The following is a 26304-nucleotide window of genomic DNA, read 5'->3' as shown; positions in this document are numbered from 1 at the left end:
CAACAAGTGCTTTAAGCTGATACTGTGATGCTGTCAAAGGAGGTAACACCTCAAATCCGATGAAACACCTGGCGACGCATAGCGTTTTTTTTAAAAGCCCAAAAATGCGCCGTATTTGATAGCTTGCTGCGAGACCTCACACCGAGCACATCTACTGCGGGTGGGTTGCCTGTTATCGGACCCGGAGTTAGCAACATCCCCCAAAAACCCGAAGAGGAGAGTCCTGGCCCCTAGCCCTGCCAGTGTAGCTGAAATGATGAGGATGATGATGCAGCAGCAGCTGTTCTTCTCTGTGTGAGTAGCTTAATGTTGTTCGTGTGTAATTTACGTTGAGTAGGCTAACCACGTTATTACATTAATGCATGTAAGGTGAACTAGCAAACACCATCATAGCTACATGCGGCTGTCTTCTTGTTTGATGGCAGATACTCCCTTCACCCTGGCCAAAAAGGCTAAAATGACCAAAGAAAAAGTGGAAAACAGTTAAACATGAGAGGTTTTTGGACAAAGTTTGTGTTTTTTTTTCATTGTTTAAGCACTGCTTCCAGCCAAGAGTGATACCATATATGCCCCATAGCTGCAGAAAAGGCTAACATTGTTATCTTTTTACAAAAAACAGCTGAACATGAGAGGTTTTTGGACCAATTTTGTGTTCTCCATTCTTTAAGCACCGGTTTGAGCACCGTTTGAGCACCGGCACCGTTTCAAAAGTACCGGTTTGGCACCGGTATCGGATAAAACCTAAACGATACCCATCCCTACCCGTGGCCATTGATCATTGATCAGTGTTGTTAATCAGTGATCATGACTGTTTGCCTATTAATGATCAACAAACTGACCTCACAGCCCTTTGTTCCTTCACTGGGCTGGTTTCAGTCATCGTGCAAATGTCCTGTTTATAAGATTGGAAACCTGCAGTCAGCTGAGACTGAAGACGTCACCTGATGATGATGATGATGATGAAACGTTTCTCCCACTGGAAACTTCCAGATGAACACAATCAGCCTTTAGGATCAGCTGTCACTCCTTGCTCTGCTCGGGCCCAACAGCCACCAGTCGCTCACACCATGCACTTCCAGTGACTCTGCCAACTATCCAGCAGTATGTGGGCTGTAAAACACAGGACAATACAACTCTGGACACACAGGTGACAGAGCCACGGGGGAGACAGAACAATGCTGTAAGCCCTGATTACATCAGTCCCAGGGTCCTGAGATCTCTGAGGCCCAGCCTTCATCCTTCAGCATCTCTTCAATTCAATTCAATTCAATTCAATTCAATTCAATTCAATTCAGTTTTATTTATATAGCGCCAAATCACAACAAAAGTCGACTCAAGGCGCTTCATAGATACAGAGAAAAAAACCCAACAATCATATGACCCCCTATGAGCAGCACTTTGGCGACAGTGGGAAGGAAAAACTCCCTTTTAACAGGAAGAAACCTCCAACAGAACCAGGCTCAGGGAGGGGCGGGGCCATCTGTCTCCCCTTTGGGGAGAGGGGAGGAAGACAGGATAAAGACATGCTGTGGAAGAGAGACAGAGGTTAATAACAGATATGATTCAATGCAGAGAGGTCTGTTAACACATAGTGAGTGAGAAAGGTGACTGGAAAGGAAAAACTCAATGCATCATGGGAATCCCCGGCAGCCTACATCTATTGCAGCATGGACAGATAGAGCTGGGTGTCATCTGCATAGCAGTGTAAATGTATGCTATGTCTTCTAATGATGCTGCCTAAGGGAAGTATGTATAATGTAAACAGAATTGGTCCTAGCACTGAACCCTGTGGAACTCCATAATTAACCTCAGTGTGTGAAGAGGACTCTCCATTTACATGCACAAACTGGAGTCTATTAGATAGATATGATACAAACCACTGCAGCACAGTACCTGTAATACCTACAGCATGTTCTAATCGCTCTAATAGGATATTATGGTCGACAGTATCGAACGCTGCACTGAGGTCTAGCAGGACAAGCACAGAGATGAGTCCACTGTCAGAGGCCATAAGAAGATCATTTGTAACCTTCACTAAAGCTGTTTCTGTGCTGGGATGAGCTCTGAAACCTGACTGAAACTCTTCAAATAAACCTCTGCAGATGATCTGCAACCTGAGACTCCAGCAGCAGAAGTTGTCGAACTATGGAAGACATCATGTTTAGTTCCAATACTAAAGAAAGACAGATCAGACTGGTTCTCATGTCATGAAGGTGCTTGGAGCGGTTCTTGCCCAGTTTAGCCTGCAGGTGAAACCTCTTCAGTTTACTCACCAGTCTTTTGTGGGGGTGGATGATGCTTTCATCTACCTGTTGTTCCAGCATTCTCACTCTCAGGTGGAAGGTGGCATTGTAAGAATCATGTTTTTTATTTTTACAGTGCCTTTAATACCATCCAACCCCTTTTGCAGAGTGGAAAGCTGGTCAGGATGTCAGCACTTCTACTGTCTCCTGGATCGCTGTCTGTCTGTCTGGTGGGTAGCCTGTGTGTTGTGGTGGTCAGTAATACTGGGGCACTACAGTGCTATCACCATTCCTATTTACCTTGTACACCTCAGATTTCCAGTATAACAATGAAACGTGAGTCCTCTGATGACACTGCAGTGGTTGGGTGTGATAGTCACGTAGAGCTGGAGCTAAGTGTCAGAGTGGAAAGACGGTGCAAACCATCTGTACCCTCGATCATTATGGGAGATGTCAGATCTCTCCCCAGTAAGATCGAGGAATTGGCGGCGCTGACCAGACTCCAGGAGCACCGGAAGGTTAGCACGATGTGCTACATAGAGTCGTGGCTAACACACCTCACTCCAGACTGTCACGTGACTGTTCCGGGATTTCACCTGGTGAGAGCGGATCAGGACGCGAAGGAGACCGGCAAGAGGAAAGGTGGGGGGATTGTGATGTGTGTGAACGAGAGGTGGTGTAAATCGGGGCACATCAGTGTTAAGGAGCAGCACTTTACTCGTGATGTGGAGCTTTTAGTGGTTAGCATCCGACCATATTACCTGCCGCGGGAGCTCTCGCAAGTCATCGCGATAACCGTGTACATCTCGCCAGCGGCAGCAGCATGTGAGACAACCCACGCGGTAGTGTCCCAGCTGCACACGTCACACCTCCAGTGGCGTGTCTAGAAAATTTTTGTTTGGGGGGCCAGGTAGGGGCACAGATTTGGAGAAGGGTGGCAGATGTAATTGGCAGATAATGTTAAAAAATATTCTACCAACTGAATCAGAATCAGAATACTTTATTAATCCCGAAGGAAATTAGGGTTACAGCAGGCAGCACGCTAATGGCGCATGCGCACTTACAAACCTTCTGACCAACTTTACACAAACATCACATTGGGCAGACATGTCAGAAGGTAGGCTGATAGGAAAAAACAACGAAAATACACTACATGAGGTAAGAGGAGGAGGAAAAAAACTCCACTCAGACTGAGCTCCTGGTGGGAGAACAGTTTGATAACAGAAAAAACACCTCAGCACAAAAGCACATGACTATCAACACACCACAGAAACACAAGACAAGCAACAGGGGCGGGTAAAGGTGAGAGAGAGCCGGTGTAGACAGCGCATCCGGTCCTGCAGCATCTGCGCTGGTCCAGTTGACTGCTATCTTCCCCGGTAGGGAATAAGCATCGAAGGCGTTTGGAAAGGGAGGGGGATGAGTGTGTGCATATCAGTGTAAGTGTGTGTGTGTGTCCAGAGTTCAGCTGAGACAGTGTCCTTCGCCCTGCCAGCCTAAGTAAACAGTCTTCCAGCCAACCCAGGTGTCCTTGCATGGGATGGGAAGGACAGTCATAACACAGTCGTTATCAGGGAGTGATTGTTCGGCTCCAGCCTTGGGCCTGCAGCTGGCGCCGTGATGGGGGTCCGCAATTTTGATATTGATTTTGTAAATTTCCATGCGAGCAGCCCAGGAGAATTTTCAGGCTGCTCTTTAACACTCTGACGCTGGTCTCTCAATCTCCCGTTGGAGAGTCGCGAGCCTCCCCATGATGGTATCAAACTTCTGTTCCATGGTGTTGTCATTCTTTTGATTCTGAGACCTCACAGCTGCAGTGATCCGTTCCGCGATGTCTTCCAACTGTCACTCAAGGGTGTCATTCTGAGCAGGCCTCTCTCTGATGTTTCCCCTCATACGCTCAATGGTGTTGTTTTGAGCCTTCACAGCAGCTGCAAGCGTCTCCAAGGTGTTGACCATATTACGTTCGTTGTGAGAGGTCGCACCTCGTCCCGTCGCTTCGATTCCAGCAGGCAGCCTTGGGGGGGTTTGAACAGCCGGTTCCGCTCTCTTATTTCTCCGATAAACCAGGGCTAAGCCAACGCCGATCAGCAAGAACAACCGTTCACCATAATTCAATAATCCTATAAACCTAATAACCAAATGTGCTTTTAACTCTTCTTAGAATGAGATTTTAACCACTACGGTGCAAAGTTTTTAGATACTGCGTTGATAAAGTACAAGAGATACAATCAGTCAGTGCTTACTCAGCAGTCAAGGACAGCAATATTTGCATAGTATTTTTACTGACATATAGTGCACATATGTTTTGGGCAAAAACATTTTTGAATATTAAAATATGAACATTTGTAACAAACAATTGGCAAATTAGCCAATGCAAAACTTTATCTGCCTGTTAAAAAAAGAAGATAATCTTCTCACAAACTGGTGTTTGATTGTGAAACAGGAAAAAAGTGGAGAAACAACTGAAAAGACTAACATTTGAATAAAACCTGAAAGCAAGTAAATACTTTCTATGCTGCCTTATGGTAAACTTTGGTAATATTGATAAAGAACAACACTGGCTGACGATGAAATACAGTCAGCTGGCATGGTGACACTGCCAGTATTAACCTGCAGGGCTGGACTGGGACAAAAAAATCGGGCATTTTGACTACAGACCGGCCCACCAGGTATTAAAGCCATAAAGCCTTTGAATGAAAACAAACGCTGCTGTAGGCTGTGGCACTTGGCCAGAGGTGGCGCTGGTTGATTCGAGTCCATGTTAGTGCACAAAGTAAACTGCTCGCTTTAGTTGTGAAGCAAAAACACTGAAATCGGGGAAATAAAACGTAGGAGGGGAACGATAACGACGACAAGAGCATCCCGATCGTTGACTCTTGCTGTCCTGTGAACAACATCGGCTTCTGGGTGGCAAATGTTTGGAATCATGTATGATTTTCGTTCCACTTCTCACGTGTGCACCACTTTGTGTTGGTCTTTCACGTGGAAGTCCAACACAATTGATTCATGTTTGTGGCTGTAATGTGACAAAATGTGGGAAAGTTCAAGGGGGCACAATACTTTTGCAAAGCACTGTAAGAAGAGCATGAGCAGACTACTTTCTAAGGAAGCTCAGACCCTATAATGTGTGCAGAAGGATGTTGGGAGGTCTTCTACCAGTCTGTGGTAGTGAGTACCAACGATGCCAGTGCCAGAGGTCCCAGCAGGATCAACAAACTAACCCACGAGTTATACTTGATATATAAAATATAAGTCATGAAAATAAAGATTCATAGATGAAACACAAAAGTCAAAGTGCACTTTTCCCACTGACAACATCCAGATGAGCAGAATCAACTTTTACTTACCTGGATGATTGAAACAGATTTTGTCTTGATGTCTGCTCAGAGTGCAGCGATGTCCTGTGTGAAGGGGCCTTCAGTCGCTTGTATTTATGCCCACTGTTAAGAGGCAGGAAGCCACTGCAGTATTCTCCTGAGCGACAGCTGTGTCACTCAGACGTACGTGGTGGTAAGAGGAAGGAGTCACGTTCTTTCCACAAACTCAACTTTTCAAACAGTTCCAACACTGTGTGTCAGTACGTCTCTGAGCTTCTGTGCAGGATTATCATTAAAACTGTAGTAAACACTGGCACCATCGCACACTCACGCCTCTAATCCAGCTGTGACGGCCGCGCACAGCGTGCCACCTTACAAAATCAAGAGGTGCACAGCTGACCGACGCAACACAAACACTGTGTTCCAGTCCCAAACAGCTTTAAATCCATCACGGACAGCAAACTCACCTGTTCACCTGCAGAGTCATGCACCCTCTAAATAACACAGTTAGTATAAACAGGAGATTTCATCATCAGTTGATTTTTAACATGGCAAACAACCCTGACAAAAAACAGCCAAAACAGACAAACACAGCATCTGTTTTTATTTAGATTTCGTGCAGCTTCCCACAGATGGATGCAGAAAGTCAAAAACTGGCACTTTAAGATAATTAAGGCATTTGTTGTTGGTGATCAGGTTTACGCTGCAAGTGGTTTGAAAGAAACAACAAAGAAAAAAAAGTTCACCATCATTTATTCCCCAGAGCTGTTCAGTTCTGATGTTTGATGACAGCAGACAGAAAACGGTTTCAACATGAAAATATGAGCTTTGAAATACAAAGAACATATCTATAAAGACTACTGAAGCTCTCTGTAGTTCCACACATCCAGACCTGAGATAGTTCAAAAGTGTCCCTGCTCAGCAGGTGGAAACCAGGGCCATGAACACACATACAGCTCCTTTATTCTATAATCTGAAAACTACCAAACATACTTATGATGAGAGCTCTGAACATATGTTGCTGATTATTTTAGTAAAATGATTCATTAGTTTAAAACAGTGTTGCAGTGAACACTGTGCCTTCATTAGACATTTCTACACAGTGTATCATGTGCTGCTCTGACAGCCATCCTCAGGCTAGACTCAGAGCCGGTCATGGACAGTTCCACTCATTAAAGGCTGCTACGAGCTAATTTGATCAGTCTCAGTTTGTAGGGCAGCATAAAGTCGTGTTACTACAAACATCAGTGGTAACTGAGCAACATTTGGAAGCTGAGGGCAGTCACAGGTCTCTGAAGGCACAGAGCTGCACTCTCTCTTGGCAATAGAGAGCCAGCACAGATGGATCTTTGAGAACACTCAGCTCGTGCTGCCTGTCAGCAGACTGGGAGAAGTCGTCGGGGCCCTCTCCACAGCCTCCCTCCTTGGGGTGACTGGGGTACCCCGGGTGGACCATGAGCTCAGCTGTGACCACAGGCTGATGTGAACCCTGCACAGAGCTGGAGGTAGAGGATGAAGGGTTTGCAGCCAAGGCGTAGCTGAGGGCCCTGTGCAGGCTTGGGATGGACATGTTCTGCCCCATGGTGGTCAGTCCCAGGTACACATCTGGCCACCTGTGGAGGAGGAAAATTGTTACGATTCATGTTTCTCATATGTGCAACATCAGAAACTCTCTACAAACTCTCTTGTCCTCCAATTGTCCAGTTTCCTTTATTTAAAGACACTCTCCACACTCTGCCCAGCAGCTCTTTGGAAACTCTAATGAGACACTTAAGCTTGTCACAACATCTTAGCAAAGATACTGAAGTTTTTTGCTAAAGGCAGCTAGTCCTTTACTACGTTTCAGCGTTATGTGTAGAAACTCTGGTTCATCACTGTGTCCTGAGTCAGGTGTCTTTCCTGTGCTTGAGTCACAGGTCAGTGTTGAGTAGCTTCCTCTGAAAACAAGCATCACACTGAACAAATGAGTGTTCAGAGAAAGACTTCAGACAGTCTGGAGCCAAATATAAAATCTAAGAAAGTGTGGTGAGTTTGGACAGCACTGTGAAACACCACCACTGACACTTAAGCTTGATGCTTAAACTCAAAGTAACTGTAGAGCTGACTGGGCTCATCTGCACAGACAACAGGACAAAGAGCAGCCAGCAGCCAGCTTTGATGAAGCCTGGAGAATTATTTCTGAGGACTACTTAAAGAAAACACGAGCGCCCCACAGAGTCCGGCTGTGATGGAGAATAGAGGTGGTCACACCAAATACTGACTTTCAGGTCAGAGTTGTGTGAACTCTGGTTTTGCCTTAGGTGTGTTTTTCATGTATGCTCACAAATTTGTTTAATTGCTGCATTTATTTCCTGTTTTTGTAGCAAACTAAGTAAATCTGTCTTTGTTCTAATACAGTAATGTGCAAAAGTCTTGAGCTGTGCCATCGTTTATCTAATAGACATGGAGCCAAAGTCCAGCCCTGCTGCTTCCACAGGACTTCAGAGGGAAGCGTGTGCTGGTAACACATGCACCATATAAACTGATCATCAATAAGTATGAACGCTTCTATAAAAGCAGAAGCTTTTGCAGGTTTGCAGTCAGGTGTGTGTTAGTATAGAAATACAGGCAAAGACAGCAGCACGGATCTGAAAGATCATGAATCACTGCTGCTTATCTTTTCTGCACAGAAGCCACCTCGACAAAGATCATCCCAGGACTGGACGTCACTGCAAAAACACTCCGACTCTACAGCTCTACACGTTCATGCAAGAACAGCAGCATGGGTCAGGTTTGCAAAAACCACAATGTGCTCTGGAAAGCAGTGCTGTGCAGGTCCATACTGGAACCCACTCAGCAGAGTCATGTGTGGGGCTAGTTCAGCTCCAGGAACTTAAAACTACAGAGGCCCATTTGTTCAAACTGCAGAGCCTTTAAAGTTTATTATGCAGAGTAGGTCTCCTTTAAATATACAGCGAACATGAAGCTTTAGAAAATAAAAGTACAACTCACAATATTTCATAGATGAATAAACAATAGCGTGTGTAAAATGTTTCTCAGCATTATTATTGTTTTCAGTTACATTTGTTTTTATGGTACTTGAATATTTTGAAATGCTGGTAATGACTTTTTTAGGATTTCTGTTTCCTGTGTGATAATTCTGGACAATTAAACAATAAGACCGAGAAGTTTCATGTCGTGTGTTCATCATGAAGGTGCAGTTTAAAAGTGTCAGTGTGGGATCAGACAGGGGTGTGTTTCTACTGGAGGGTACACAGACGCTTCAAGCTAGCACGGTGGCGTCTGTTGGCCTCTCCGTGTTGAGGTGCACTCTCAAACGCTGCGTCTGCATCAGGTTTATTCAGTTTAAACCTCGATAAGGACTCGATCACATTTATGTCCTGACATGTAAAACCTTAGAGATGACCAGTGTTGGGAAGGTTACTTTTGAAATGTATTCCACTACAGATTACAGATTACATGCCCCAAAATGTATTTTGTAACGTATTCTGAATACTTTGGATTACTTAATATATTATTAAGCTTTTTACAGCTACATGAATGTCCTATTGCTGTGATTTATTACTATTACTGCAGGTTACTCTCCACACCAACACCAGCTAGATGTTTAAATCTTAATATAAATGAGTAACAGTAGGTGGACATTAGGTAAGGCTGCACTTTTTGCAGCGACCTCGTGTAGAAAACTATCCCACGCGTATATAAAACAGGTCAGCGGCTCTGAACCGTAGTAAAGGGACCTCTGGCTGATACGTCGGGTTCGTGTCGGCTCGTAGCTGAAAACTAGCTTTACTTTGTTGTCTGGGTCACTTTGCTAGCAGAGACAGAGAGAGGCGTTGAAAGGCTCCAACAGAACTTATTGTTTCAGAGGAAACAGGAACACAGCGTACAGTCGAGTCTTAACAGCTTACTCACAGCTGGGCTTGTCAGGCTCTCTGTTTGGCTGCAGTGGTTATTATTATATTTACATGCTTCCAGCTCCAGTTTCTGCTCGGTTAAAGCTCCTACTTTTCCTTTTCCTCCCCCCTCGCTCACAGACACATCACGGGTACAGCAGTCCATCCTCCCTGCAGCACGGACTACGCTGCCCATCAGGCTGCATGCTTTAGGGCCTGTAACACTCTGCCTGTTGCCTTCATATTGAATCATTTTTAAAATGACATTATGAGACGCGAGGCTGAGACGCAGACATCAGAGCCTCTTATTGCGTGTTTTGTTTGGGTTTCCACCAGCGTGGAATTACCAAAAATAGAGAGGGCAGAGCCGAACATGTGAAACAGGAAAAGACCGCTGTGTAATCCATTTATTTCAACAAAGTAACTGTATTCTGAATACCACCCTTTTAAACGGTAACTGTAACAGAATACAGTTACTCATATTTTGTGTTTTAAATACGTAACGACGGCACATGTACTCCGTTACTCGCCAACACTGGAGATGACACTCACTGCATATGTGTGGTTTAATTTGAAGCCTGGTCTAGTCCCAGCAGTTTCATACAAACAGACCTGATTCCATGGCGTCTGAACACTGGGATGGCATCCAGAGCGTCCTTCTCCACCTGCTTGTAGAATTTGTGCAGGTGTGCTGGTATCCACGGGCAGCTGTATAGACCCGGCTCCACGGGAACACGAGTGTAGGGGATCCTGAGATCTGAGACAACCTTCGCAAACACTTCACGGACCTCTGCACAGACGACATAACACGAACATTTCACTGCTGTCATCTTCTTAATGGAGCCAACAGCTAAGCGCTCACTGAACTGAATCCTACATATGGAAGAAAAGCATCAGTGGAACGACAGCTAATAGCAAAGCTCTGCGTTGGAGCACAGCAGGACTTCTCTTTGTTTCTCAGCTAAATTATATTTCTGCCCATATAATCATTGCTCTTTTACATAGCATATTATTAACTACTCAAACTTTTTCACTGGTCTGATGACAGGATGCTTGGTTTGTTTTCTATTATAAAAACATTTTTTAAATTAATGAATCTGATTAGTAGAACCAAAATCAGCTGCCTCAGGACAAACAAACATTAACGGTCTCCTCCCTTCAGTTCACATTTACCTGCTAACTCAAAAGCAGAGACACACAGGTGCACATTTGCATGATTAATCTGTACCATAACTCCATGGGGACGTGTTGGAAATAACCTGAAACATGCTACATCACCACAATCAGCCATCAATGTGTAAATGCTGTTGACTCTAGCAGCAAACAGCAGTTACAGCTTTGTCTCTTCATCCTCTGATCCTCTGACCTGGGAGGACGTGAACATGTTGGTGTCCGTCCATGTGCTCGGGTAGGTGACCATTCAGCTCCACGAAAAGCCCGACCTGGGCCCTCAACTCCAGCTCCACCTTGGAGGAAACAAAACACACCTGGAAACAGCTGTGATGGAGACACATGACTTCAAAGACAAAGGTCGTTTTAAAATCTGAGGCTGGTGTTTTTGCAACTCAGCAATAACAACGTGACAGCTGTACCCAAGTTCAAACTGGTACTGTCTGAAGACGCTTCAGTTTCATTCACATAGTGCTGAATCTCAGCAGTCGCCTTCAAGTGTAAAAATGAAATAACAGAATCCGCCAGCGATCAAACTGGAGTCTGTTAGATCTGCTCGGTGTTATTCAAACCACTGCAGCGCTCTAATCTCGGTAATACTGTGGTCAGTATTGGTGTAGCTCATGAGGCAGAGCGGGTCATCTACTGATTGGAAGGTTGGTGGTTCGATTCATGGCTTTCTGCGTGCCAAATATGCTTGGACAAGATACTGACCCCAAGCTGTATGAATGTTGGTTAGGAAGCACTTCTAGAAAAAAGTGCTTGTATGAATGTGGCGTGTTGTATAAAGCGCTTTGAGTGCTCAGAGTGGACATAATAAGTATATATAAGAACCAGTCCATTTTTTCTCTAACTGTAAAATTGTATTTGTAAACGAGGCCATTAATAGTTAATGTTAAAGGAACATTCAGTTCAACAGAGTTCAGACGCTCCTTCAGTGCTGAAGGCAAACCTGTGGTTGTTCTTATTCTCTTAAATCAGTGAAAGATTTACTTTACAAAGGGCTCTTTTTAAATAAAGCAACAACCTGTTTTTCCAGGCTAAATAAAAACCTTCTAAATTAACGAGACGCTTTGTCCTCTCCAGCTTACAGGTCATCTGCTTCCATGTGCGTGTCTGAGAGTTACACCTGGGACTCAGGTACCTGTAATGTGAGGCCTTCGTTTGCAGAGGAGCTGCAGCATCCAGAGTGGTACACAGTGAGGAGGTAACACTACGAGATAATCGACCTCTGTGGGAGGAGCTGCTCTGCACTGTGTTTGCATACAGTAATGAAGAGAGTAGCAGTGGAGAATGAAAGTAATCTCCTGTAATCAAATGTATCCCCACTGCTGTGTAATCCATTACTGTAAACTGAAATGTTGTCAAGAAATGATCAGCTGAGACTGTTTTTCAGGAAACACTATTAAATGTTCAGTTTCTGTATGTCTGGAGAAGACAGAGCCCACTATCACTCCTGTCACACTCCACCACCTGACAGGTGGGAAACACAGTCCCACCTGTCACACCATGTGACCTGCTCTCACATACCGCTAACATTTGTTTACCTGTATCTTATATATTTTAAGATATTTTAAGATCATATAAAGATGCATAAAAATGTGTAACATTATGTATTTTATACTGATCTTATTTAATGAATCATTTCAATGTAAGCAGCTATCTCCTGGAAGTTTTCAGTCTTTTGAATATGTGGCTTTACAGCTGAAGGCCCCATCCAAAGTTGTGTTTCTTAATGTTTACAGGCCTCCCAAATACTGCACAGACTTTTTTAATGACCTCAGTGAACTGCTGTCTGTGATCTGTGTTGATTTTGACTGTGTAATTATTGCTGGGGATTTTAACATTCATGTGGACAACCCTCAGGACAAAGGGACTAAAGACCTGAGTAACACTCTGGGCAACTTTGGGCTGACTCAGCATGTAACAGAGGCCACACATAATAGAGGACACACTCTTGACCTACTGATCTCCAAAGGCCTGAGCATTTCAAAGGTTACTGTGTCTGATGTGGGCTTATCTGATCATTACTGTGTTTTCTTTGAAAGTAAAATCTCAGCCCACACAAATATATCAACAGCAGTGATCACAAAACGGTGTATAACTGAACACAGTAGTGAGATCTTTAACCAGGTCTTCCCATTAACACCTGACCTGCCCAGAGGGTCAGTCAATGAGCTCGTCAATAGCTTCAATGCTAACATGTTAAATGTAATGGACACTATTGCTCCCATTAAGGTGAAGGTTATCTCTGGAAGGAAAAAGTCTCCATGGAGAAACTCCACACTGGTGAAAAATGAAAAAAGAGAGTGTAGGAAAGCTGAGCGCAGATGGAGAAAAACAAACCTCCAGGTTCATTATGACATTTATAAAGAGAAACTTCACAATTATAATTTACAACTGAGGAATGCAAGGAGGTCCTACTTCTCTGACATCATCACTAAAAACAGCCATAATGCTCGGGTCTTATTTTCTACAGTTGACAGGCTAACAAACCCTCCTGTGTCAGTGGCAGCTGAACTTCATTCGACCATGGCCTGCAATGACTTTGCCAAATTCTTCACAGAAAAAATCCAAAAAATTAGACAAGCAATTGGTACATCAACAGCAGATCCAGGATATGTACTGTGTCCACCAAAAAAACTGTTTAAACACCATGAAACAGTTTCAACCTATTAACAGCAAAGACCTGGAGGACATCTTAGGTCAACTGAACTCCTCCTCCTGCTGTTTAGATGTCCTGCCAACAAGTTTTTTCAAAAAGGTCTCAAAGACTTTAGAGTCAGACCTGTTACAGATCGTCAACTTTTCTTTATTATCAGGTGTGTTTCCAGAATCACTAAAAACTGCTGTAATCAAACCTATACTGAAAAAGGACAATCTTGACAAGACACAAATGAACAACTACAGGCCGATCTCAAATCTCCCGTTTTTAAGTAAGATCATTGAAAAAGCAGTTTCTCAACAGCTCAGTTACTTCTTAAAACAGAATAACTGCTACGATGCCTTCCAGTCAGGTTTTAGACAGAACCACAGCACTGAAACCGCTCTGACCAAAGTGTTTAATGACATATGTCTGAATACAGACAGTGGAAAAATGTCAGTCCTAGTTTTACTGGATCTCAGTGCAGCATTTGATACAGTTGACCACAACATATTACTCAAACGACTGGAGAACTGGACAGGTCTTTCAGGAACTGTACTAAACTGGTTCAAAACATACGTAGAAAACAGGAAATACTTTGTATCAATAGGTAACTTCACATCTGAGCAGACAAGTATCACATGTGGAGTTCCCCAAGGTTCCATCTTGGGACCCCTTCTGTTTAACATCTACATGCTCCCACTGGCACAGATTATAAAGAACAACAAAATAAACTACCACAGCTATGCAGATGACACACAAATATATATCACAATGTCACCAGGAGACCGAGGCCCTGTACAGGCTCTTGGTAAATGCATTGAGGAAATCAATGACTGGTTGTGCCACAATTTTCTCCAGCTAAACAAAAACAAAACTGAGGTAATAGTCTTTGGCGCCAAAGAAAAACGATTACAGGTCACCAGAGAACTTCAATCTATACATCTAAAAACCACAAACCAGGCGAGAAATTTGGGTGTAGTGATGGATGCAGACCTAAACTTAGAAAAACACATTAAGACAATAACAAAGTCAGCTTACTATCACCTCAAGAATATATCAAGGATAAAAGATCTGATGTCTCAACAGGACCTGGAAAAACTAGTCCATGCATTCATCTTTAGTAGGCTTGATTACTGTAACAGCATCTTTACAGGTCTACCTAAAAAATCAGTCAGACAACTACAGCTCATTCAGAACTCTGCTGCTCGAGTCCTCACTAAGACCAAAAAAGTGGACCACATCAGTCCAGCTCTGAGGTCCTTACACTGGCTGCCTGTCCGTCAGAGGATAGACTTTAAAGTTCTGATGCTGGCCTATAAAGCTCTGAATGGTTTAGGACCAAAATACATCAATGACCTCCTGACCCAGTATGAACCTTCCAGATCCCTCAGGTCATCTGGATCCGGTCTTTTATCAGTTCCCAGAGTCAGAACCAGACACAGAGAAGCTGCATTCAGCTTTTATGCTCCTTATATCTGGAACAAACTCCCAGAAAGCCTCAGATCAGCTGAAACACTCAGTTTATTTAAATCCAGGTTGAAGACTCACCTGTTCTCAGCTGCATTTGAATAAAGCACCAAATCCACACTTTAAGCTTAAATTTCAAAACTTACATTTAACTACTGATTTTATCTGTTTTGATTTTATATACTGTTGTTTGTTTGTTTGTTAATTAGTTAGTTAGTTAATTTGCTTGTTTTATTCAATTTTAAATCATGCTTTTTATTTGTTCTTGTTTCTAATGTCTCTGTAAAGCACTTTGAATCACCTTGTTGTTGAATTGTGCTATACAAATAAACTTGCCTTGCCTTGCCTTGCCTTGATCTTTATTTTTCACTGACAGTGAAATTCTAGTTTTTAATGTCGTACCTGTTTCATGCTGAGTTCTCCTCTCTTCAACGCCTGACGAAAGCCCATCTTCCCATGGAAGAAGCCATGCTGGTTTACGAGCGTGGAGGACTGCTGGAGGCTCGGACACACTGGTATGCCTTCAGACAGGTTGGCATGCAAGCCAATGGGAATGTTGTGTCTGACACAGGAACAGCACAGCTCTGTTAAACCATGCGATGCTACAACAGGCAAACATTTGTCTATGTTCAAAGGCACAGTCACTCTGTTCTTGATTATAAATACATATAACATCTGTATCGAAATACAGCTGTGAAAGAGAAAATCCACTCTCGTTTAAGGTTTTATGAATCAGGACATGAATCCTTCTTTGAAATAGTCTTTTTGTTTTTTCAACGACTGTTTCACATCATCACAGAGGAAACGTACTGCTTCACAACAGCGCTGCTTTAGTTCATCGAGGTTTGTGGGCGTATGTTTATGCACAGCTCTCTCAAGGTCCTGTCACAGTTGGGTCCAAGTCCAGAGTCAGCCACTGTAACACCTTGGTTCATTTTTTTGTAGATATTCTGTTTTTGATTTGATGGTGTACATGGAAAGAGTAATTGTATGATACAGTGTCAGCCAGGCTTTATTCAGGGACAGATTCAATTCAATTCAATTTTATTTATATAGCACCAAATCACAACAAAAGTCGCCTCAAGGCGCTTCATAGATACAGAGAAAAACCCAACAATCATATGACCCCCTATGAGCAGCACTTTGGCGACAGTGGGAAGGAAAAACTCCCTTTTAACAGGAAGAAACCTCCAGCAGAACCAGGCTCAGGGAGGGGCGGGGCCATCTGCTGTGATTGGTTGGGGTGAGAGAAGGATGGCCTCACAGTAAGCTTTATAATACTGTGGTACACAGAGGAGTTCATGGTCAACTAGCAGTGAGATACCCGGGTCCTATGGCTGCAAAACAAGCTGTAATCATCCCTCAGACTGTCCCACCAATCGCCCTTGGTCTGGAGCACCATGCAGGATCGTACCTCACAGAGTGATGATAGTCATGAAAAAGGTGGTGGATCAGTCCAAAAACATGTAGCAGGAGCTGGTTAATGATCTGACGGCAGTTCGGACCACAGTCACCAACAACACCACGGGTAACGTACTACATTATAATTGTTTGTCCCCCTGCTCAGGAAGACACATTTATAGGCTTGTCTGAATTTTGCCACTGAACATCTAAATGATTCAGAGAAGAAACTGCTGTGGTCAGAAACTAAAATCAACTCAACCTCAGAATTGCTGAGGTTCACCTAAAGAACACTATTCCCATAGTTCCCAGTGGCCTTTTACTTTGCTCTTGTGCGATGACCTGATCACGGTGCAGCTCCACTGTTACATGTGAGATCAACTGTCATTGTCAATCAATATCCTCATCCACACAACTAATGCCCCCAGCTGAACCAGGGTGTGGTGAACCAGGATCTACGTGCAGCCTGAGTCCACCATTGCATGTCATGCATACCCCCTTGGCACCTTACTGGTACGCTGCATGTCTCACGCAGACCAGTGAGAAGTGTTACAGGGCTGGAGATACCAAACACCTGTCCCACATCCATGCACGGTCACTGTCTGTGGAAGTGTCCCTGTCCTCAACAGCCATCGGCTATTGAGGTGTAGTGTCTGTGGCCTCTGGGACCTGAGCAGAAATAGAGGGAGAAGGGTGTTGGGTCCCAGAGCCGCTTACTTGTTCCATCAGTTGTGTCCGCTCCACCGAATCTTGGCCATTACAACGGGTGGTCCAACATCAGTGTCACTGTAATGTCGAGGCTGATCAGTCGGTGGCAACAGACCAACTCCGCTGTGCCCGCCTGAGGCCCCTCCATCACTATGAGCTCTGCCAGCCAAGCCTCCCCTTTCCTGGGACCAGGTTGTAGCTTTTGGTTTGCATATTATGCAAGGCCCTACGCCAAGCTGCAGGCAGCTGATCTCCATCATGGAGATCAGCTGTTCTGGTCAACCACACCCCTCGCCTGTAGCTGAGCCACGAGCCACACCCCACCACTTTAACTTGAGTAGGTACTGAAAAAGAGTTGTTTATTAACCAAGATAAGGATTCTGCAATCATTCCCTTTAGTTATTTAGTTCTTTGCTTTTCTACTGTACTCAAAGGACTTTACACAACTTGCCTCATCCACCCACTCAGACAAGCACTTCTATTTTTTATGTAAGTGCTTACTAAGTAAAGTGCTCTGACTGCTCAGAGTAGAAAAGTGCTATATCAGAACCAGTCCATTTACTAACCAACATTCACACACACATGCAGCAATGGATTCGTCAGAGAGCAACTTGGGGTTAGTATCTTGCTTTGGGATATTTGACATGGACACTAGAGCAGCCGGAGATCAAACCACCAACCTTCTAATTAGAAGATGACCTGACCGAGGTGCTTCCTTCTTTTAAAGACTATACCAGATTCTAAATTTGGCTCATCCTAAAGTTATCTTATTTTTCTTATTATCTTATTTTCTTTCTATATTGTCTTATTGGAATATCATTCGAACTGTAGAAGTGTAGTCGGATGATAACACACAGAGGAAAGGTTCAGAACTGAGGGGATCAAACTACCAGAAGGCAACATTGCAGACCCGGAGAACAGCTACAAGTTCCTATGAATGCCAAAGGGAAATGGGAACCACAAACAGGCCGCTAAGAAACTTGCAACCGCCAAACACCTGGAAAAGTCAGGCAAGGCCAGAGGAGTCAGCTGAACGGTAAGAACAAGATCCGGGCTATCAACACCTATATCCTGCCGCTAATCAGGTACCCCGCTGGGATGATAAGCTGGCCAAAGGAGGAGATAGAAGCCACTGACATCAAGCAAGAAGAAGAACCATTATGGAAGGACAGGCCCAGGATGACATCCAGAACTCCTACCAGTGGCTGGACAAAGCTGGACTGAAAGACAGCACAGAGGCACTAATCATGGCAGCACAAGAACAAGCTCTCAGTACAAGATCCATAGAGGCTGGGGTCTATCACACCAGGCAAGACCCCAGGTGCAGGCTGTGTAAAGATGAGACAATCCAGCACATAACAGCAGGGTGCAAGATGCTAGCAGGCAGGACATACATGGAACGCCATAACCAAGTGGCCGGCATAGTGTACAGGAACATCTGTGGGAGTACGGCCTGGAGGTCCCGAGGTCAAAATGGGAGATGCCCCCAAGGGTGGTGGAGAATGACCGAGCTAAGATCCTGTGGGACTTCCAGATACAGACGGACAAAATGGTAGTGGCTAACCAACCGGACATAGTGGTGGTAGACAAACAGAAGAAGACGGCCGTAGTGATCGATGTAGCGGTTCCGAATGACAGCAACATCAGGAAGAAGGAACACGAGAAGCTGGAGAAATACCAAGGGCTCAGAGAAGAGCTCGAGAGGATGTGGAGGGTGAAGGTAACGGTGGTCCCCGTGGTAATCGGAGCACTAGGTGCGGTGACTCCCAAGCTAGGCGAGTGGCTCCAGCAGATCCCGGGAACAACATCTAAGATCAGCGTTAATCTCGTTAAAATGACGTTAACGCCATAACCGCATTAACGGGGCAAATCTCCGTTAGCGAGTTAACACGGATCGCCCCGTGCAGGGGCTGCATGGCGCTAACACGTTAGCGTGCTTAGCTTGTTAACGGTTATGGCGTTAACGTCATTTTAACAAGATTAATGCTGACGGCACAACTTTTTAAACCTCTTGAATTAAAGATAAGATAACCTTTATTAGTCCCACACGTGGGAAATTTGTTTTGTCACAGCAGGAAGTGGACAGTGCAAAAGTTATGAGGCAAAAATTAGAATACAATAAGAATAAATACAGTACACAGCTGTACAGAATAGAATAAAATAAAATACTATATACAGTAGAATACAATAAAATAAATATACAATAAGATAAAAATAGAATACAAATACAAATACTATATACAACTGAGTAAAAATACAACGATGCCAGAAAAGATTATTGCACTTAGTATTATTGCATATGTATGGATGTGTGTGCTTGATCAGTTAAAGTCTCTATTATGGAGTCTGACAGCAGTGGGGAGGAAAGACCTGCGAAATCTCTCCGTCCCACACCGTGGGTGCCGCAGTCTCCCACTGAAGGAGCTGCTCAGTGCTGTCACAGTCTGCTGCATGGGCTGGGAGATGTTGTCCAACAGGGATGACAGCTTAGCCGCCGTTCTCCTGTCACTCACCACCTCCACTGGGTCCAGAGGGCATCCTAGAACAGAGCTGGCCCTTCGGATCACCCTGTTCAGTCTCTTCCTGTCCCCAGCAGAGATGCTGCCGCCCCAGCAGACCACGCCATAAAAGATAGCAGAAGCCACAACAGAGTCATAGAAGGTCTTCAGGAGTGGGCCCTCCACTCCAAACGACCTGAGTCTCCGCAGCAGGTACAGCCTGCTCTGCCCTTTCCTGTAGAGGGTGTCTGAGTTATGGGTCCAGTCCAGTCTATTGTTCAGATGAACACCAAGGTACCTGTAGCTGTCCACAGCCTCAATGTCCATACCTTGGATGTTCAGTGGTTGCAGTGGAGAATGCTTGTGCCTGCGGAAGTCTACCACCAGTTCCTTGGTTTTACTGGCGTTGATCTGGAGGTAGTTCAGCTGGCACCAGTCCACAAAGTCTTGGGTCAGTCCTCTGTACTCCTTGTCGTCCCCATCAGTGATGAGGCCGACTATTGCAGAGTCATCAGAGAACTTCTGCAGGAAGCACTGGGTGGAATTGTGGGAGAAGTCTGCAGTGTAGATGGTGAAGAGGAACGGAGCCAGAACCGTTCCCTGTGGGGCCCCCGTACTGCAGACGACCCTGTCCGACACACAGCCCGGAGTCCTCACATACTGTGGTCGGTCGGTGAGGTAGTCCAGGATCCAGGTAGTGAGGTGATGGTTCACTCCAGAGTTCTCCAGCTTGTCCTTCAGAACCGAGGGAAGAATAGTGTTGAAGGCACTGGAGAAATCAAAGAACATGATTCTCACAGTGCTTCCAGCGGTCTCCAGGTGAGCGAGGGAACGATGTAGGAGGTGAATGACGGCATCATCCGCTCCAATGCCAGGCTGGTAGGCAAACTGAAGTGGGTCCAGTGATGAGCTTGTTAGGCGCCGAAGCTGAGCCAGGACCAACCGCTCCAGGGTCTTCATCAGGTGGGATGCCAGAGCCACCGGCCTGTAGCTGTTGAGGTCCTTGGGGCGTGAAGTCTTTGGCACTGGTACAACACAGGAGGTTTTCCAGAGCTGTGGGACTCTTCCCAACCTCAGGCTCAGGTTGAAGAGGTGCTCCATCACCCCACACAGTTGGTCCGCGCAGGACCTGACGACCCTCGAGCTGATGCCATCTGGACCCGCTGCCTTCTTGCCATTAATCCTCCTCAGTTCCCTCCTAACCTGGGTGGTTGAGAGAGACAGGCTGGAGCCTTGTGTTGAGTGTGTATTGGATGCTGTTGTTGGGGGTGGGGGGGAGTGAGCAGGGTGAATAGAGGAGGTGTGAAGTGTCTGAGGTGGAACAGCAGCAGTGGGGGTGGGTGAGTCTGCAGCCGATGTTGTAGACTGCCTCATGGCTGAATCAAATCTGTTGAAGAAATGATTCAGTTCATTTGCCCACCTCACGTCCCTCCCAGGCAGAGAGTTCTGCTGTTTGTGGCCTGAGATGGTTCTGAGGCCTCTCCAGACTTCACCAACGTTGTTTTGTTGAAGCTGGTTCTCCATCTTCTGCCTGTAGCTCTCCTTCCCATTCCTTATCAGTCCCCTCAGCTCTCTCTGCACCCTTTTCAACTCCTCTTTGTCTCTGGATTTGAAGGCCCTCCTCTTCTGCTTGAGGACGGTTTTAATTTCTGGGGTAATCCAAGGTTTGTTGTTGGAGAAACACCGTACAGTCCTGGTAGGTACAGTGTTATCCACACAGAAATTAATATAGTCAGTAATGCATGTAGTAAGGCTGTCGATGTCCTCACCGTGGTCATCACAAATCACCTCCCACACAGTCGACTCAAAACAATCCTTAAGAGCCTCCTCGCTCTCCTCTGACCATCTCTGTACTGTGCTGGTGGCTCCCTGCGCACTAAGGGCTCATACACAGGGACAAGGTGCACCAGGTTGTGATCAGATCTGCCCAGGGGAGGGAGAGGTGATGAACTGTATGCCTCTTCAGCATTGGCATACAGTAAGTCCAGTGTTTTATTGACTCTGGTTGGGCAGGTCACATACTGGGTGAAGGTGGGCAGTGTGGAGTCCAGTGAGGCATGATTGAAGTCCCCTGATATTATGAGAAGGGCTCTCGGTGATTGTGTTTGCAGTCTGCTGACCACAGAGTGGAGAGAGTCACAGGCTGCATCCGCGTTGGCCGAGGGGGGGACATACGCTGTTATCGCGATAACATGCGAGAACTCCCGGGGCAGGTAGTACGGACGCATGCTAACGGCTAACAGCTCAATGTCTCTGCTGCAGAGTTGCTCTTTTACAGTGATGTGCCCAGGGTTACACCATCTGTCGTTCACAAAAACTGCCAGCCCCCCTCCTTTCCTCTTACCGCTGTCTCTGGTCCTGTCCGCTCGCAGCAGCTGGAATCCCGGTAGTGTCACGCTTGTGTCCGGAGTTAGCGGTGTTAGCCACGACTCCGTTAGCATCATGATGCTACATTGCCGGTACTCCCTCTGTGACCAGGTTAGCGACATGAGCTCATCCATCTTATTGGGTAAAGATCTTACGTTTCCAATAATTACAGAAGGAAGAGATGGTCGATAACGTCTCTAAAGCTGAAAGTCTTACTTCACTGTTTGCTTTGAAATTCACTGTGGTCATGTAAAGAGGAAGGAAAAAAAGTATGGCTCTAACTCTACTTTATTTATCCCTGAAACTGGGAAAATATTGTGTTACAGCACCCGAAACATTAAACACAATCCATAACAAAATAGCTTACATGTAGCCGAAGCACTAATAATATAAAAGTAGCAAAACAAAACACTTAAATAAAGCAGTAAAAATATAAATAAATATATAAAAAGCATGAGAAAAGCTAAAGAGAAAAGAGAAAAAAAAGCCCAAAAAGTTAAAATAGGTGGTAAAGAATTTCTTTATGTGTCTTTCTGGCAGCAGAGCTTAAAGAGATATATGAGAGAGAGCCGGTGCAGTGTGTAGTGCAAAGGAAAATGAAAGAAAAAAAATAATACCAGAGTTACAAAACGAAAAGACGTGGAAAACAAAGCAAGTCTTCAGAAACTGCCAGGACTAGCAGGAAAAAGTGAAAGATTTCTGGTCTCCTAGACATTACATTATGTACTGTAAATGGTATTTTTGCAGTGTGTTAGATTTTACATATACAGTGTAAGGCTACGCTACCTTTTAGCCAGATCTGCCGCCTGTTTTACAGCCGAGCCATTAACCAGCAACGAGACATTGGAGATGCCTCCAGCCTGGAAGCAATCCACAATCCCCTGGTTCCTCCTGGGACAGTAGCCAAAATCATCTCCTGTCACCACCAGCATCATTCTGGGCTGTGGCATTATTGCTGGTCTCTGTTGGCGACACACAGGGGACAGATTAACATTCATCATTATGGTGTCCATGGCTAATAATGACCAGGTTGTCCATTATCAGTGAACATGGACCCTGGATCCTCCGACTGTTCCACGTCACACGGTTTATTGATAAGAAAGACATTTGTGGTTTTCAACAGTGCCTTTCATTGCTGCTATAGAACATGAAAGAGCAGTACGTCAGCAAACAGAAGCACATATCTGTCAATACACCAGCCACGTTTCTAAACTAGATGATGGTCTGATTTAAGTTTCTGTGCACATTTTAAGATTGCTCTACATCGCCAGCTGGACTATTAAAAACACATAAAACTGCAAAGTTAGTCTATATTAGCCCTTTGTGGTGATATACTTGCCCGATGCAGCTGCCCGCTCATAATCAATGAAGTGCTGGGAAATCTTTGCTGAGTTACTGCGCTCTGTCTCTCGGTGCCTCTGGAGCTTCAGTTTGGGCTGCATTCTAATATGAACAGCTTCAGTCCGTGCAGGTAAGTACAGAGCATGATGAGCCAGACGAGCTGCTGCTTTTTACAGTGTAAAATTATCTGATCTACCTGGGCAAACACAGGAGCCACCTAGAAACCAAACAGTAACACCTTAACAAACATCTAAGTTGTGTTTACTATTTAGATCAGGTTTGAAAAAACACCCACAACACTCCTGTTAATCTTAGCCCCCATGTCTGTTAACCCAACTATATTCTACAGGTTCATGTTTACCATTATTCCTGAGTTACAAGCAGAGTCTGCACAGGTAGGTCATAAGTTTCTTTTTAAATGGTAACAGTAGTGTCCACAGATCTTTGGTCCAACAGAAGAAGTTGGGGGCCACAGCCTCCAAAGGGCAGTCTCATTCTGTCTTCTGGATCGTGGTACAGCCAGCAATGATCAGCAGACCTCAGAGATCTACCTGGCACATACGGATGTAGCAGCTCACTGATCATGGAGGCATCTGATCATGGAGGGGTCTCAATATGATCAGCACACTTTTAAACTGAGCCCCAAACTTTATGAGGAGGCAGGAAGACATAATCTGTCCACTTTAAGGGGACCCAGTGATAAGCCTGACAGCAGAGTACTGAAACACTGGTAAGTGATCCAGAGAGGACCTGCTCAGGCAAATGAACTACAATAATCAAGATGTAATGAAATAAAGGTATGTATAACCACTTTGATTTCACTTTGAGACACAGTGTATTTACGTTTGTAAAAGAAAACCAACATGTTTTTCCAAACTGAAGCCTGATAAAAGGTGACGCCCAGATTTCTCACAGTGGGGAAAACTAAAGTTTAAAGATGAAGATGAAAGGGGCACAGAGTTATTCAGGATGAATGCAAGTGTGAACATGAACTAAATTAGCAGAAGCAACTAAAAAGCTCCTGTGAAAGAGAGAAAGAAACTCCCTCAAGTGCTGATCCAGACATTCAAACACAAGCTCTAAATGTCTAAGATACCATTAGATTTAAAGATGGAGCTGCCAGGGACGGAAAGACCACAGGGAAGCTTTATACATACAGTGAAAGAAGACACGCAGGGGTTGGTGTGACAGACGAATATGCTAGAGATGGGGTTAGATGATAGCAACTGATCTATGGCGTTATTTTTGTGCCACTATTCTGAACGCACGTAAAAAAAGTTTGCAGGTGCAAGTGTTGTATTTTGAGGAGAAATTTATTTTGAGCGAAGAAAAGCTAAATTTGAGTGAACAAAATTCATTCCTGCGTGCAAAAAATGTATTTCAGTGTTTGCTATTATCCACACACACACACACACACACACACACACACACACACACACACACACACACACACACACACACACACACACACACACCAGCAGCCCCTCTCGCTCAGTTTTTGCATTTCACAATGTGTCGCTCGCGCTCTCAACATTTCTGCCTTTCGACTCTTTCTCTACACCGTTATATTTGTGCCACAAAACCAGCCAATCACAGACTTGGATGCAAAAAAATCTGATTGGCTGTTTTGGTCTCCAATCAGCTCGAAATGACGAAATGCAATATCCCAGAATCCATTTGGTCCAAAGCTCAAACACGGCCAGATTCTTCCTCTGGATGGCATTACCTTGGCCTCCAGTAACGCTGTGAGGAACCTTGGAGTCATTTTTGACCAGGACATGTCCTTCAACGCACATATTAAACAAATATGTAAGACTGCGTTCTTCCATTTGTGCAACATCTCTAAAGTTAGAAATATCCTGTCTCAGAGTGACGCTGAAAAACTAGTTCATGCATTTATTACTTCCAGGCTGGACGACTGTAATTCATTATTATCAGGAAGTCCTAAAAACTCCCTGAAAAGCCTTCAGCTGATCCAAAATGCTGCAGCAAGAGTCCTGACAGGGACTAGAAAGAGAGCAGATTTCTCCTGTTTTGGCTTCCTGTTAAATCCAGAATTCAAAATCCTGCTCCTCACATACAAGCTCTTAAATAATCAGGCCCCATCTTATCTTAATGACCTTGTAGTACCATATCACCCTATTAGAGCACTTCGCTCTCGCTCTGCAGGCCTACTTGTTGTTCCTAGAGTATTTAAAAGTAGAATGGGAGGCAGAGCCTTCAGTTTTCAGGCCCCTCTTCTGTGGAACCAGCTTCCAGTTTGGATTCAGGAGACAGACACTATCTCTACTTTCAAGATTAGGCTTCAAACTTTCCTTTTTGCTAAAGCATATAGTTAGGGCTGGACCAGGTGACCCTGAATCCTCCCTTAGTTATGCTGCAATAGACGTAGGCTGCCGGGGATTCCCATGATGCATTGAGTTTTTCTTCTTCAGTCACTATGTATTAACAGACCTCTCTGCACTGAATCATATCTGTTATTAATCTCTGTCTCTCTTCCACAGCATGTCTTTATCCTGAATCGCAACTGAATTGAATCACAATAATCAACAGCAGCTTTACTGCTACTCAAGACTTTAACTTTAATAACAGATTTGTCACATTGGTAGACCATAATTTAATGATTGCCTTCCTGTATTATAGCAATTATATATTGTTAGCTATATTGTAGATGTTTGATTTCAGTATCTACAACTACAGTGAATACAATGGTATTTATGTTAGTCCCAGCTTGCATGATGGGGGGTTGTATTAAACCACAATGAAAGTTTTTGTCAAAGTGTTTTTTTCCAACACTTTCACATTCTAATTTTATTCTTTTTCTGTATAACACACAAATTATTTTTAAATTAATCATAAATTACATATTTATTCATTTATTTTCTTATGTTGTAAATTTGCACTGCACAGTCTCTTATTTCTTTTTTGTGTGTTATATTCTGGACTTTCGTGTGACCCTGCATGCTCCATCGGTCTGTCTTTGCTGCTGGAACACATGAATCTCCCCAATGAGGAACAACAAAGGATATTTCTGTTCTACTCTATTTCTATTTGTAAATAATATCTGAATTATTTAAAACAAAAAAAACTCCCTCAGTGGGTAAATATCATCAGCTTCCTGACACACACAGACTGATTGCTGATTTTCACAAAGTGGGAAATGGATATACGAAGTCATCACAACTTTTCCAAGTGCCAAAAACTGGAGCGAGAAGGATCATCAAGAAATTCAAAGAGAGCTGAAAG

At 44.4% G+C, this 26304-nt stretch overlaps 1 protein-coding gene across 5 annotated transcripts in view; it reads right to left on the bottom strand.

Annotated features, from left to right (window-relative positions):
- Nucleotides 1-6542: 6542 nt before the first annotated feature.
- Nucleotides 6543-26304, bottom strand: part of ydjc (YdjC chitooligosaccharide deacetylase homolog) — a 31886-nt gene continuing 12124 nt past the window's right edge. For 4 of the 5 annotated variants that reach the window (XM_014414619.3, XM_014414622.3, XM_076890536.1 and 1 more), the window contains 5 exons: nucleotides 22504-22679; nucleotides 15146-15305; nucleotides 10826-10925; nucleotides 10072-10249; nucleotides 6543-7176 (listed from right to left, as the gene is read on the bottom strand). In XM_014414619.3, the coding sequence (XP_014270105.3) occupies nucleotides 6846-7176; nucleotides 10072-10249; nucleotides 10826-10925; nucleotides 15146-15305; nucleotides 22504-22679 (945 nt within the window). In that variant the 3' untranslated portion in view covers nucleotides 6543-6845. Of the gene's footprint in view, nucleotides 7177-10071; nucleotides 10250-10825; nucleotides 10926-15145; nucleotides 15306-22503; nucleotides 22680-23056; nucleotides 23274-26304 lie in introns of those variants that run through there. The other variant, XM_014414618.4, reaches the window with a different exon arrangement.

The sequence above is a fragment of the Maylandia zebra genome, linkage group LG12 (assembly GCF_041146795.1).
Source record: "Maylandia zebra isolate NMK-2024a linkage group LG12, Mzebra_GT3a, whole genome shotgun sequence".
Classification (NCBI taxonomy): Eukaryota; Metazoa; Chordata; class Actinopteri; order Cichliformes; family Cichlidae; genus Maylandia; species Maylandia zebra.
Note: the sequence above shows the minus strand (reverse complement) of the source record. Positions and strands in the feature narration are given on the sequence as shown.